Consider the following 15,542-nt stretch of genomic DNA (forward strand, 5'->3'; position numbering starts at 1 on the left):
CGAGCCTGCGCGTCCGGAGCCTGTGCTCCGCAACGGGAGAGGCCACAGCAGTGAGAGGCCCGCGTACTGCAAAAAAAAAAAAAAAAAAAAAAAGATAGCTACCCAGACTGGACACGATGAACCAGATTCTGGGTCTCCCCACTTGCTCAAAACATTTTGAAAGAAACAAAGGGAGAGAGAGACAGAGAGAAACTGCAGTCTCTGAAACAGATCACACCAGGTAAGCACAGTCCTTTACAAAACACATCTCAGCCAAGCCTCGTCTGGTCCGGGGAGCTCCCCACTATAGTGGGGAGCTAGAAAGGCTCCCACTGAAGACCAAACTGATAACTAATCTGATAACTAATCTGCCAACCTCCTGCTATGAGGCTGCCGTGCAGGTGACTACACCTCAGCTGACGTGGGCCCTAGACAACGGATCACCAGTTTAAAGGCCCACAAGAAGGCGTGTGGCTTTTACATGTCAGAAGAGGACTCAGAGTGTAACAGAAAGACCTCCTGTGCCAGAGGCCTGCGGTCAGAACCCAAAGAAGTCCCTCTGCCTCTCTGGGCTTGAGTCCCCGTGTGTCAGATGTAGGGCCTGGGTGAGCCGACAATGCCGGCAGACTTTCTTCCCAACACCTCCGGACCCCTCCCCTTAGCTCAGGCATCATCCCTCCCCCCCCACCACCACTCACTGTAGTCTTTCAACCCATCACAGAGCCACCAGCCTCGCTCCCTCCTCCGTCCATGTAGTCACCAGCCTGGCCGATCTTTTGAAGCAGGATTCCGGTCACTTCCCTCCCCAGATTAAAATCCACCACTGGCTCCCCTTCATCTTCAGGAAAAAACTAAAAAGAAGCAGTGTAGCATACAGGAGCCTGCAGAATCTGACCCCTGCCTGCTTCAGTGGCCTCACTTCTCTCAGGCCCTCCATCCTACCGCCTCCTTCCAGCCAAAGGGAACTTAGACTCCCAACCTCCTCACACGCCGTCATGCCTCTCTCTACGTCGTCACATGTGAGCCCTTGTGCCTGGGGTGCTCTCCCAGTCCTCTCACCTTGGCTAACCCTAATCCCCACTTTTCCTGATGACCCTCCTCCAGGGAGGCTGCCCTAAGTCCCCTAGGCCAGGTTCGGGGCCCCTGCTCTGTGCCCCAGAGCACCCCGTACTTAACCCCTAGCACTGCACTATTTTCCTATCCATCTCCCTAACTAGACTGTGAGCCTCTTGACAGGGAGACTTACAGGGTCTTAATTTACTGCCAATTCCCTAGCCCCTGGCACAGCCTGGCACAGGACATATATTTGAAAATATTCACTGATGAATGGATGAACTCTAAGCAAAACCAGGAGGCCCGTATTTTGCTAGACCCTTGCTAGTAGACTCTGATGTTCAGATATCTGTCATCTAAGACTAGAATAAAAGAAACCACGAGTTTCCCCTTTAAATCAAAAGTATTCTAGTCCCCTCTTTAATATGCACGCGGACTTTAAAATTAGCATCAGATGCCAAGAGCATTTCCTATAAGCATCCCAACACAGAGATCATGCATTTAGTAGCTCAGGCCAGAGGAAAATTTTCAGTGTTTTATAAAGACCTGAAAGCGAGACACTGAGAACAGTGTGGTCATTTCAATTTCAACTGCAGAATTTGCTCTTGAAAATGCTACAATAAAAAATATCAATGCCATAAAAAACCTAACAGCAGCCAAAGGACCACAGTCATGAAGAAAAAACATAAACCCTAAAACATACTGGCAGAGAAGGCTCTCCCTCACCTTTAAGAAAATCAGTATTTGGGTCATCAAGAACACATCTGAGCAAGGGAAACATGAATCACATGGCAGAGTAGACAAAAATAACAGCAATAAATAGAACAGTAAGAAGGAGAAATAGGTAACACACAAAATGAACTCTGTGCTAGGCATATGTGTTTCACATATATTGACTCGTGAATCCACACAACAGCCCTATGAAGTAGGAACTTGTAACATGTCCATTTTAAAGACAAAGAAAGTACAGAGAGGTTAAGTGACTGGCCCAAGGTCACCCAGCAGAAGCGGATGAGCAGGCAGTCTGGCTCCAGAGGCCGTGGTCCTCAGGCAGCACAGACTGCCTCTGAAAACAGCTTTGCCATGTTGTATCCCTCAGCCTCTGTTTCTCCTACATATAATAAAGAGGGTTGGCTTCAATTCAGAGATTTCTCCCAGTTCAAAAGGCAGACAACAAAACGTGAAGCCAAAATTCTGAGATTCTGTTAAATTTTTCCATCTAGAAATAAAAATCAAAACTGTGCCCTTCAAAACTTAAATAACTCTGTATCTTGCAGAGCTGCTTCAATATTAAAGTAATATATATGAAGAGCTTAACGCTTCAAGTTCCCAGCTCAGAGCAAGAGCTCAATAAACAGTAGCTATTATTACTCTTATGATAAAACAGGAACAACCATTTAATAGTAGAGCACATTTTAATTATACGCGATGTGGAATAATCAAATCTCATCTGCTTCAGGCCCCAGGCCCCACAGCATAGATCGGGTTGTAGAGTTGAAATTGTAACAACTGAAAGCTCAGAAATTACTTGTTTCCATTAGAGACCTGACAAGTCATTTCTTCAATTGGTCACTGGTGGTTTGCAGATAACTGATAGCAGTGATGAGTATTCTAAATTAAATCCAGAGACAGTACCACTCTTTTCAGGAAAGACAACTGGAGAGAGAGAAACATGATGGTGGTATGTCCTTCCCTCTGTGTCCTCCATCTTCTCTCTGATAAATATCTCCCGTGTCCTGCATAGTATGGATTTCATTTGGTTACAAATGAAGAAGAGTCTAGATCTTCCCATGACAAATGAGAGCGTTGAGCAGGTAACTTGTTAAGGAGAACTGGAATTGGGAAAATAACCTTCTTTTCTTGTTACTTGACAAAAAACCCCGTCCACTAACAAATGAAACACACAATGCTGGAAGACAGTGAGCACTGAAGCCAAATCATCACTGAGCAATCCATTCTTAGACAATCACCACACAGCAGTGGGAACAGGCCGCTCATGTTTCATTCGACAGCAACAAAGATGGAGCCTGCAAAATGCAAGGAGGCCACACAGCGCAGCAAAAAGAATAATGGTTTTGGAGTCATTAAAAACCTGGATTCAAACCCCAGCTCTGTCACTCAAGTATGATGTGACCGTAAGCGAGCCTCCCCTAGTCTTAAGATTCTTTACCTGTAAAATGCGGATAATACAAAATACCTCCGTCACAGCGAGGATTCAATGGGGACCATAAATAACACGGCTTACATCACAGGAAAGCCCTTAATACATGTTAGTGCCTCTCAGCTGTGCTACATGGTGACATCCTCTTATTTGGGACACCAGAAATACACCAAACTCCCCAAGGCTGGAAACCACTGATCCTGTTGGAACCCGTAACTGGCCTGTGTACAAAGGGCCGCCTGTGTAGGAATGTGAAGGTCACCCAGAGAGCACCCACGAGCTCTGGCATTCCTCCCAACCCTGGCCTTATCCAGTCTGGATGCTTCTTAAGAAATACAGCTCCCTCCTGGGTCTGGCTGGACAGTGGCTGCAGACGTGATTTGTGAGGGATGGTAATTTGGTATGTCCACTTACGTTTTCAAAGTCCTTCATGTTCCGGGCTCTGGTGGGAGACACCGTTTCTTCCGACACATGTGGGAGCACTATAAAAAGGTAAAACAGACACAGGAAAACGTCACGGTATGCAGACTGCCCAGCATCCCCATTAGGGAAGAAAAATAAAAATGACTAGCTTCCACGATATATTCTGTCTTGTGATTTGAGTCTACAGAAAGCTCTAAGCCATTGTATTTCAAATATTTACGAACTACTTGAACTAGCCCCAATGTAACAATGTAAATGTCAGAAGATGAATCCAAAGAATGCATGGGGCAAACAAAGGAGAACTGCCCGCTATGTACTTCCTTACTGCTTGTCATAAAATTATTTTGCTTGTGAAACTTACATCGTCTGCTCTAAAACCTTCTTCCTTTCGCACAAAATCTCATCATTTTGGGGGGTGGGGGAGAACAAGTCAAAATTATCTCTAAGATATTTCAACGTGGCAAATTATTAGCACTTCCCACAGATACTTAGGATAGCATCCACTTTTTTCGGAAACAAATATTATGAAGAACGCTTAGCAAAACCCAAACTGCAAAACAGAAAGTCTCCTCATGGTCCAGCTTCAACACAGCAGACTGCCTATTTCCTCAGCGCTGTCTCCTGTGGTCTAACCAACTATTTGTCTCCAAAGGGCAGGCCCGTGTAGGAATGCTGGGCCTCAGCGGGCAACTGGAATCCAGCAGCCTGCCAGGAAGGCCTCTGCACACTGAAGTTTGGACAGCAGCCCTCAGGGGCCTCCAGCCACTCGGCAGCAGGGACCAACAGATCCTCCGAACCTGACCGAGTCACCGATTCAACATCCAGCCTCCACTGGTCATTCAGTTCAGCAAACACCGGCTGAACCCCTATAAGCGTGGTAGCAAGAAATGAAACTCATGAAATATGGCCCAAAGGACATCAATTCCTCTAGTCCAGTGTTTATGAAAGGACTAAGTAGCAGGTCAATATGTATACAAAATACTGTGTACCTCCTGGGAGCACCAAGCCATGCCAGGCTAACTGTGGGCCCTGGAACCATCAAAGCTCAGGCCCAGGCTCAAGGCCTGAAGGCCCTCGTGGCCTCGCGTCTACTTCCCTTGTTCTTACTTTGTGTACTTACCACCATTTCCCAAACCAGCAATGGGGCTGATGCCATCCAGGTCATCTGGTAAATTGGGAACAAGGCCACTAGGAGAGAACACGTGTGATAAAAGAAGAGTCAGTGTTTGAACAGCAGAGACTATCAGACGGACTGTCCATCATCAGGTCACAGCCAGCCAGCTACCTGTGAGGCATGCAGTGCAGAGGTTAAGAACTCAGGCTTTAGGGCAGAGGTCTGGCTCTAACACTTAACAACTGAGTAAGGTCCGTCATTCATTCACACGTCAAGGGTTCTGTGGGCCACAGATGGGCTAGGTGCAGAGGCACCATGCCAAATATAAGCTACTGATGTTCCTGAGTCTTACTTTGTTAATTCGTTACATGGGGATACCACCCTCTACCTGTAAAGATTAAATGAGTTAATGTATCAATATATAAACGCTCAGCACACAGTAAGTGCTCGCTAAATGGCATCTAGCGTTGTTTTTGTCATTACTATTATTATCATTATTAGTATGCCTATCACAGCCAAAAATTAAGCTTCCAAGAATCAGGCACCAATTCGGATGCTTTAAGAATATCAAACAAAAATGCAAAACTCACTGATTCAAGAAGTTTTACTGGTTGAATTATAAAAACAGGTTCAGTGAGGATCTGGAGGCACTGACAGAGAACTAAACCGTAATAGGAGGCGTGGTTCAACACAAAACACACCTCCCTGGATTCTGTTCTAAGCTCTGCCACATACCTCTCCCAGGCTCGCTTCCTTCGTCTGTAAAAGGAGAACAGCAGCTACTTGATAGAGCAACTGGCAATTAAATGAGACAACAAGTGTCCGGCAAGTACCTGGCCTATTGTGAGTATTCCATAAATGGGAGCAAAACACCCGGTCACCTTGAAACATACAATGCTCTATAACTTACAAAAGATTTACCGTCATGAGAATTGCCCAATTCCCTGAGGGTCTATGCATTTCTCAAAGGAAGGTGCTAAAGCCCAGATAATTTCAGCAGCCTCTACTCAGTCGTGGCAGTTAAGTAGAGAACCAAGGCCAGAATCCGAGCCCTTTACGTCTAACCCCCAATAATGCTTCCCTGTCCCAAGCTGTAAACTAAGAGTTGATGGACGTGCAGCTTGACTTCTTGGCAATTTGCTCTTTCCATGCCTCTAAATGCAGATCCGTTCTGTTCCTAGGACAATTTTGCCTGATAACCAAACTCTGGAGTTGGAATGAACCTTCAAGATCAGAACCAAGCCAAAAACTGGATGTCGTAAAATTCCAACATCAAGAAAATGATTACATTAAAAGTGTCTGCTATGAGGATAACTGGAAAAAAAAAAAAAAAACCTAAGTAGAATACGCCTTCAATTATTGAAAAACAAAATACACGTACACGAAAGACACCTCAAATCCTTGGAAACTAGGTGGGCTTTAAATATATATAACAAGACAACTGAAATATTAAAAATCATAATTTGCAGGGAAATGAGAGATATTTTCCTCCTTTTTAATTTTACAATTCTCAATTTCCTCCAATAAGTACCACGAGAAGGACAAACTCCATTTTCTAAACTGAATTGTAAAAATGAAAATCAAGTTCGATCACCACCCTTTGCAGATGGTGGCCCAGTGGCCCAAGATCACAAACCAGGTTACTGGTCAAGCTTAGCCTACAGTCTGGTCTCTACATTCCCAAGTTTGGGGTTCTCTCCACCACGGCCATTAATTTACTACTATTTATTGGAGGAAATGGCCCATCAGTTACTCAAGCCAAGATCAATCACCGTTGTAGACCACGTGGCAGGCAAAGCCAAAGAATTTGGTCTTAGGCAAATTTCCAACAGGCAACCAGCGAAGTCTGAAAAATGACATTTGACACCGCAACTCAGAAGAAACCACTATTTAATGCAGCAATTCCGGCCTGGTTCCTGCCAAATTTCCATCTGGACTTTACCTGCCCACTTTTTAAATGCCGTGAACCTCTGTCATGCGCAGTCTCAGTCAGTTCCAGCCACACCTCCACCTTTAAGAATTCACCTTTTTGTATCCCATTCTGATCATTCACTCTAGGCCTGAGAACTAAAGTTGGGGCTTCATGGGGCCCCACCTGTAGTCAAAACTAGGCAAGCAAAGGAAAAGGGTTTAGACATGATTTTGTCATGGTCTGGATGAGGGAGACTAAGGCCCAGAAAGGGAAGGAACATATTTGCTCAAAATCACAAGCGGGGGCTTCCCTGGTGGCGCAGTGGTTGAGAGTCCGCCTGCCGATGCAGGGGACACGGCTTCGTGCCCCGGTCTGGGAAGATCCCACATGCCACGGAGCGGCTGGGCCCGTGAGCCATGGCCGCTGAGCCTGCGCGTCCGGAGCCTGTGCTCCGCAACGGGAGAGGCCACAACGGTGAGAGGCCCACGCACCGGGAGAAAAAAAAAAAAAAAATCACAAGCGGTTGGTAGTAAAGCTGAGACCAAAATCCAGGTGTCTCTGTGTCCTTGACACTTGCTAACCAGCATCCGGGCTGCCCAAAGCTCCTACTCAATGGGGCACATAGTCAGGGCCAGTTTCCTCACATGCAAAACACAGCATAAGCGTAACCACTACCCTGCAGGGGCACCGCGCTGAACAGACCCCACGCTCAGCGACAAGCAGCCTCCCGCCTACTACTCACCACAGCCCTTCAGTGGTAGGTGGTAGTTTTTAGATGTTGCCATTTTTTTTTAATGAGGAAAAGGGAGGCCCAGGAAAGTTAATAAGCTGAAAGACCAAGCTGGCCTGACTTCAAAGCCCGTGCTCTTAGCCTCTACACCACCCTGGCCCCCGCCAGCACCTTCCTCAAGGGGCTGTGGCGAGGTCCCCATGAATCGAGGCAGGGCCTTCCAGAGTCTGCCCAGCGCACGGCCATGTGGCTGCTTCCTGTCCACTACGTGTCGGGTAAATGAACGAACGCTCACCTGCGCTTCACCAACCACTTCATCCTCCTAGCTCGCTCCACCGCCACCCAAAAGGGGCGATCTCCTGAGCCTGTACATGGCAGCCAACAACTGTCCATCCTCGCAAGGTCCAGCAAGGATGGAACGTTTCACGGACAAAGGGTTATGAGAGCCGTGAACGGACTGGACATCACATTCAGAAAACAACTATACCAAGTACAGTCTTGTCTGTCTTTCAACAACTTGTTTTTCATTCTGTGTCGTGTATTCTTAATGAGAGAAAAATATATATAAATACAAAATAGACAAGTTTCAAGTTCTCCTTGACTACTCACTCCCATCTTGGTCTCCTCCTAAGAGGTAACCACTCTTGTCAGCAAGACATTCCAAACCTTTCCCTATGTATGTAATCGCGTATGCAGCATCTTTTCTTCACTAACGTGTCCTAAAGACGTCTTCATGACAGTACAGATCTACCTCGGTGTTTCTAACTCCTACAAAGCAACGTACAGCAGCGTCTGCAAATTTTACTGACCCCAACCCACAGAAGGAAATATATTACCCTTCATTCTTGAAATTCTTTCTATTCTGTTCTACTCATTTTTTTTTTTTTTTTAATTCTGGTTGCAACCTACTACATTCAGTTTCATGAGTTGCCAATGGGTCACAGTCTGAAAGACACTTGAGAAAAGATGTGTATTTACCAGGTCTCCTGATGGTAATTCAATGTTTCTAAACTGTTCCTTTTACAAACAATGCTGGATCTCCTTATACAGGTCTCATTGTGCACATGTGTGAGGATTTCTCTAGTCAGAGAGATAGCAAGAAGTGGAATTCCTGGATCTAAACACATTCACATTTTTTTAATGGGCAAAGGATTTGAAAACATACAAAAGGCTAATAAGCACATGAAAAAATGTTCAACATCATTAGTCATTAGGGAAATGCAAATCAATACCACAATGAGATACCCTGTCACATCCCCAAGGATAGCTATAAGCAAAGACAAACAATAACAAGTGTTGACATGGCAATGGAGAAATAAGAACCCTCATATACTGCTGGTGAGCGTGTAAGATGGTGCAGCCACCTTGGAAGAGAGTTGGGCAGTTCCTCAGAATGTTAAACATACAGAGTTACCATATGACCCAGCAACCCTACTGCCAGAGAAACAAAAATTTATGTCCACACAAAAACTTGTACCCAAATAAGTGTTTACAGCAACATTATTCATAACAGCCAAAAAAGCAGAAACAACCCAAATGTCATCAACCAATGAATGAATAAACAAAATATGGCATCAATACATGTATATAATGGAATACTATTCAGGCACAGAAAGGAATGAAATACTAATACATGCTACAACATGGATGAACCTCACTAAAGACCACATACAGTAAAATCCCATTTATATGAAATGTCTGGAATAGGCAAATCTATAGACAAAAAGTAGATAGTGCTTGCCTAGGGCTGGGGGGAGGGGAAGGAGGAGAAATGTGGAATGTTATAGACTAAGTGTTTGTGGCCCCCCAGAATTCATATGATGAAACCCTACCCACCCCCCCCAAGTGATGGTATTAGGAGGTGGGCCTTTGGGAGGTAGTTAAGTCTAGATGAGGTAATGAGGGTGGAACCCTTGGGAATGGGATTAGTGCCCTTAAGGGTTCCCAGAGCTCTTGCTTCCTCTCTCTGCTCTCCACCATGTGAGGATACAATGAGAAGTATCAATAGGTAGTCTGCAACCCAGAAGAGGGTCCCCACTAGAACCTGACCATGCTGGCACCCTGATCCTGGACTTCCAGTCTCTAGAACTGTGAGAAATAAACTTCTGTTGTCTATAAGTCACCCAGTCTATAGTTTTTTTGTTACAGCAGCCCAAGCTAAGACAGGGAGCGAATGTTAATGGGCACAGGGTTTCTTTTTTGGATGATGAAAATGTTCTAAAATTAAGATTATGGTGATGACTGCACAACTCTGTAAATATACTAAAAAAAAAAAACATTGAATAGTATATTGCAAATGGGTGAGCTTTACGGCATATAAATTAGATTTATATCTGTTAAAAAAGCTGTTAAAAAAAAAACACACAAGGCACATTTTTAACGCCAAACTGTGTTCCACGAAGACTGTATCAGTTGACACTCTGTTGTGCACTTTTCCACACAGTGATTACAAAGCAGCATTTTACTACTAAATATGGAGCCTATATTCATGGTATTTATCTTTTCAAACGGAGACTGAACAAAATTGATTCATTCAACAAATATTTGTTGAGCCTCTACCATGTGCCAGACACAGTCCTAGGGCAGATACAGTGGGGAAGAAGCCAGACGTGCTGCCTGCGCTCCCTGAGCTAACACTGGCGACGGAGAGCACCTCCTCAAACCTCACAGCCTAGGGGTACCCCTGGTCCAAGGTCGGCCTTGGATTAAGCTTTCAAGCCTTCACCAGAAATTTCATTCCACCATCCTCTTTCTCAACCTCCTTCTACAAAATCCATAAAGGCACTCTTTGCCTGAGAAAGTACAAACTGTGTACCAAGCTATAAGAAACATGTCTTTGTGGTCTGCCCCTAACTGGGCAGCAAGCACTTAATGGCCATGTACTTGAGGAACCCATAGATGTACAAGCCTGGGCCAGGCCTTAGGAAGCTCACAGGGAGAGGCAGAATCCTGGGCATGAAAACAAACGGGTGAACCCAGGGGTGTGGGCACAGAGGACTTTGTCCAGGAAACAGTACAACATGGTAACGGTGAAACAAAAACAGCCAACATTTAATGTACTCCCCAGTCGGTGCTAGGTACTTAATACATACAATCTTGCTTCATCCACAGAGTCACCCAACAAAACAGATGTTATCACTGAAGAGAAGCTGAGGTTTAGGAGGGTGAAGCGAATTACTCAAGCAGCACAGCTAGTGACTGGCTGAGGCAGGATGCAGACGCAGACATCCTGCGTACAAAGCGCAGGTTCCTTCGACACCATCAGGCAGGCCCTAATGAAGGCCCTTAGCTCAGGTGAGGCTCCAGGGGCCGGAGCTCTTGGGGCACCCACAGGTGATCAGGTTTGGAGAGAATAACACACACTGACCTAATTCAACAGAAGTCCAAGGACAAACTGGACTCTGGTCTAGTCTCTAAAACTGGGGCTTGGATGTTAGCAAGCAGAAGAGTACTCATGTTAGCATCAAAAGAGATTGTACTGCAGGGATTTTTCTCATCCACTGTGACCACCTGACAGACAAGCTGACTCTCTCAGGACGTTTCTGCCACTCTTTGAGGGCCAGTTCAAGCACCAGCAGCTCCAAAAATCCTCCCAGAATCCTCTCAGAATTGGTTCAGAGAACTGGCTGGAAGGCAAGACATGGTACTGATAGCCAGGATTTGGAGTCTGTAGGCCTGGATTTAAATCCTGGCTTGATCATGTACTTTTTGTGGGACCCCAGGCCGTTCATTTCACCTCTCTGAACCCCAGTGTCCTCACCTGTAAAAGGGGGATAAAACTGTCACCCCACCAGATCATTGTTTATTCAGTGATTTACCAAATGGTTACTGAGCCCCTACTATGAGCCAGATACCACATTGGGAAGTCGGGTTACAAAGATGATCAACATGCAGCCCCTGCTCTCACGTAGGTCAGAGTCTAATCTGGGAGACAGACAAGTTAACAGTCATACCTGCAGTGGCCAGTACAGGAGCCACCAGCCACCTGGACCTACTGAGCACCTGAAACGTGGCTCATTCAAGTTGAGAAGGGCTGTAAGTGTAAAACACATACTGGACTTCAAAGACTTAGTAAGATCAAAAAGAAGATAAAATATCTCATTAATAATTTTTTTCACAAGTTAGAATGATAATATATGGAAATACTGGGTTAAATAAAACATTATTAACATTAATTTCACCAGTCTCTTTTTACTTTTTTAATGCGGTTATTAGAAAGTTTTAAATTACATACGTGGCTCAAATTATATGCTGACTGGACCACACTAGTTAATAAAATTCAGTGAAGTCATGGGACTTCCCTGGCAGCCCAGTGGTTAAGACTCTGAGCTTCCAGTGCCGGAGGTGTGGGTTCAATCCCTGGTCGGGGAACTAAGATCCTGCATGCGGCGTAGTGGGGCCAAAAAAAACAAAAAAATTCAGTGAAGTCAATGAGGGCTGTGAACAGGTCAGTGATGGGGGGACTAGAGGAGAACAGAGGGCCCAGGTGGGGATAGGGGGATATCAGTGAAGACTTCCTGGCAGTACCATCTAAACTGAGACCTGAAAAATAATAAGGCAAGGGGGGGGGGGGGCAATCCAGGCCGCAGGGACAGTGAGTACACAGGCCCAGCTGTAAGAAAGAACAAGGCAGATCATTCATAACAGTTTGGCAGCCAGCAAGAGTGACGGGCTTGGGGAGGAGACAGGGAAGGAAGAGGGAGGACAGGAGGTTAGTGAGGTAGATGTGCCAGAGTATAAAGAGCTCAGAAGCCATATTAAAGAACTTCATCTTGAGGGCAGAGAGGAGCCAGGGAGGGTATGAAGCAGGTGAGTAAGAGATTAGTTACCAGGAATGTATGCAGCACCAGGATCACCAGCAAAGGCAGGGAGAGGAGGGAAAGGAGAATATCTGATGCTCTGTTGAGCTGCTACTCTGGGTCAGACATTAGGCTAAACCCTTTTAGACTCACCCATGTTACAGATAATGAAAACTGAGGCTCACAGAGGGTGACTTGCCCAAGGTCACAGGACTGTTAAGTGTAAGAATTGGGATTGAAACCCAGTTAGGTCTAGGTCCCAAAACCCAAGTGCTTGGCCAACTGGCGCTGAGATGTGAAAAGCTGTCTGAGAGAATAACAATGGACTTTACCTTAACGGCAATGAAAAGCATTAAACACGTAAAGCAGCAGACTGTGACAATCAGATTTATATTTTAAAAAGAGCTTTGAAGCTGTAGTAAAAAAGGCTATCAGAGGGCTTCCCTGGTGGCGCAGTGGCTGAGAGTCCGCCTGCCGATGCAGGGGACACGGGTTCGTGCCCCGGTCCAAGAAGATCCCACATGCCGCGGAGCTGCTAGGCCCGTGAGCCATGGCCGCTGAGCCTGCGCGTCCGGAGCCTGTGCTCCGCAACGGGAGAGACCCCAGCAGTGAGAGGCCCGCGTACCGCAAAAAAAAAAAAAAAAAAAAAAGGCTATCAGAGGTGTGAAGGAAACCACGACAATCCAGATGAGAGGTCATACTGCAATATACTGGGGCAGTGGCAGAAAGATGAAGAGAAAGGGACATGATGCAGGAGCTGCAAAGGGCCTTGCTCTGTGCCTGATAACTAGTAGGTCCTCAATAAACAGAGTAACCATTTGTCCAAGGTCTGCCCAAGACAGGACCTGTTTATGCCTGCTGCTCAGGCATAAATTAACTGTGCCCATTTTACTCTTAAAACCGTCCAGATTTGCACAACAAATAACATGTCACCGTTTCAGTTAGGATCTGTTGACTAAAAGAAGCAGCCTGTCCCTAGAAGAGCTGGATAAACACTGCAGATTCTCAGTTAGGGATCACCTCTGAGACCTTCTACCCTCTCCCCAACCAGGAGCCCAGGACAACCAAAGGGCCCCAACCCTGCAGCAGTGCAGGGCTTTGTCAGGCCTTCCTACCAGGAGAGCCCCCTGCCGCACCAGCAATGTGGACTCCAACTGCCTCTTGGGACAGGTGCATGGGGATGCCACGCTCAGACATTATTCCCCAATTTGTATTACTGTTGATGATGATAATGACAACACCGAATCTCTTTTTTCTTTTTTTATCTTTTGGCCTCGCCCCGTGGCATGTGGAATACTAGCTCTCCCACCAAGGATCAAACCCGCACCCCTTGCATTGGTGTCGTCGAGTCTTAACCACTGGGCCGCCAGGAAAGTCCTCCGAATCATTTTTTAAGCACTGATTATATGGCAGGCACTACTCTTGCCAAGCAAATTGCTGGGTGGGCATCTTCTCTTTTGATCCTCACCCCAACTCTGTTGGGTGGATATTACTGCCAGCCTCCTTTTACAGATGGGAAAGTAGATTAAACCATTTTATCAAGGTCGTACAGCTAGTTAGTTTAAAGGGCTGGATTTGAATCCAGTTCTGTTCAACTCCAGCCAAGGTTCCTAACCGCTGCACTCCATAGCCCGCGTTTTGGTGGCCACTATGTGACCCCATAAGCAAAGCCTGGACAGACCAAGTGCACTCCCCATAATGAAAGCAAATCCCCAAACCAGCATGAACCATCAAGTACCCTCAAGGTCCCCGCCCCTCAACTAGCCCCCACTAATTGCACACTCCAAGAGATCCCCATCTCCCACCCTTTCAGAGAACCCTTTACCTGTCCCTCACCGCCTCTTCAAAGTATGTCCCGAAATGCGAGAGGCGGGCGTGGGGCAGGTCGGGACCGCCCAACCACCTACACTCAGTATCAGTGGGCGGGTGCCCAAAGAGATTCCCCCCCCGCAAGAAACCCATCCCACATACTGCCCACGTCCAGAACCCTCAAACACCCAAAGAGCAAACCCCAAGTCTCGGATGCAGCAAACCCCCATCAGCGGGAACCCCGGCCTGGTTACCGCGAACCCCCGAAGGCCAGGCCGCACCTGCAGCCGCTGCGTATCCCGGGGAGGGTGACGTCCTCTTCCAACACCGAGTCCATCATGGACACAGAGGAGGTGGCGGCGTTGGTATCTGGCGGCGTCGCCACTGGTTTCCCTCCCCCCCTCCCGCCCCCGGTCGCGACCCGCCTGGCTCCCGAGGTCCCCGCCCCCTCCAATCCAGGTCTTGTTCGGACTCTGGCGGCGCCGCTGGAATTCAAACCGCAGCCGCTGCCATCTTTCCCGGCGCTTCTTCCTACGGAAACGAGGCGGGGTCACCGAGTCGCGCGCTGTGAAGCCGAGGCCGGGCCGGGCAGCGCGGGCGGGCGCCATCTTAACTAATGGCAGGGGGGGCGGGGGTTCTGCACTTGCGCCAGCAAGACTTAAGGAAAGAGAGGCAGGATGCCATTTTTAGTGAGGGCACTCGGGCCGAGGCCAGGGCAGGTGCCATCTTTGTTGAGGGCTGAATCGGCCTTGGGCCGTTAATTTAAGCGGGAGATGGAAATCCAGCGCCTCTTGGCACCCGCAGAGTACCTAACCAGGTATGTACTTTTCTAGAATAATGACTGCGAACCTTAGGGTCTGGGCATCCCAAAATCTTCCGCCTTGAGTTGAAACTCAGATAATCCGGTGCTGCCTCGCTTTAGAAAAATTCTACCTACAGAACCCTGACTTAAGCAGTAATTTGCACATTTGTTTGAAACGAAGAAGCTCATCCCTATGAGCCTAGTGGTCAGGGACTCTCCCTCTCCAATCTCTCACCTGGTGAGCCTTTATTACCGTTAGGGCTCAAATGCACCTGAGATCAGTAAACTGAGGCCAAAAGAGAGGAAAGCCTCACCGAAGGTCATGTACCATAAGTCGGTCAACTGGAGCCAGACCCGTGGTTCCTGCCAACTATATCCGAGCACTCTGCATAACCCTGGCTGCCTTTCTGAAAGCAAATAGCAATCACCAAACACTTAGATAATCTGGCAGAGCTTGGCCAGTGAAATCGACCTTCCTCTCTTCACTCAGTGTTGCTACCCTTTCTCTGCAGACTGTCAGGACTGTTCTCCGTCCTGCCCGAAAATAACTTGAAAAGATGAGTGAATGGGTAGATGTACCTGTCCTCCGTCAGCCTCAGTTTCCTCGTTCTTTCCAAAAGAGACCTTCTTTAATCCTCTAATCTACATCAAGCCCTTTCTTGTATTCTTAGCAATCTGTATTTTTCCTCTGTGGCGCTTACCACATTTTGCAGTTCTATACTTCCGTATATAATTTTTTTAACTTTATCCCTTTTGCAGT

General features: G+C 46.9%; 1 protein-coding gene across 9 annotated transcripts in view; it reads right to left on the reverse strand.

The window, feature by feature from the left end:
- Positions 1 to 14,403, reverse strand: part of CDK5RAP2 (CDK5 regulatory subunit associated protein 2) — a 182,358-nt gene extending 167,955 nt beyond the window's left edge. For 4 of the 9 annotated variants that reach the window (XM_089913672.1, XM_089913675.1, XM_089913669.1 and 1 more), the window contains exons 1-3: positions 14,262 to 14,401; positions 4,737 to 4,804; positions 3,608 to 3,675 (exon numbers count right to left, since the gene is read on the reverse strand). In XM_089913672.1, coding sequence (XP_089769798.1) covers positions 3,608 to 3,675; positions 4,737 to 4,804; positions 14,262 to 14,320 — 195 coding nt within the window. In that variant the 5' untranslated portion in view covers positions 14,321 to 14,401. Of the gene's footprint in view, positions 1 to 3,607; positions 3,676 to 4,736; positions 4,805 to 14,261 lie in introns of all 9 variants that reach the window. The other 5 variants (XM_089913676.1, XM_089913673.1, XM_022578895.2 and 2 more) reach the window with 4 other exon arrangements.
- Between the last annotated feature and the right edge of the window lie 1,139 nt (positions 14,404 to 15,542).

Source organism: Delphinapterus leucas, chromosome 6 (assembly GCF_059928025.1).
Source record: "Delphinapterus leucas isolate spDelLeu-1000000601 "Yukka" chromosome 6, BTC_Dleu_Yukka2, whole genome shotgun sequence".
Classification (NCBI taxonomy): Eukaryota; Metazoa; Chordata; class Mammalia; order Artiodactyla; family Monodontidae; genus Delphinapterus; species Delphinapterus leucas.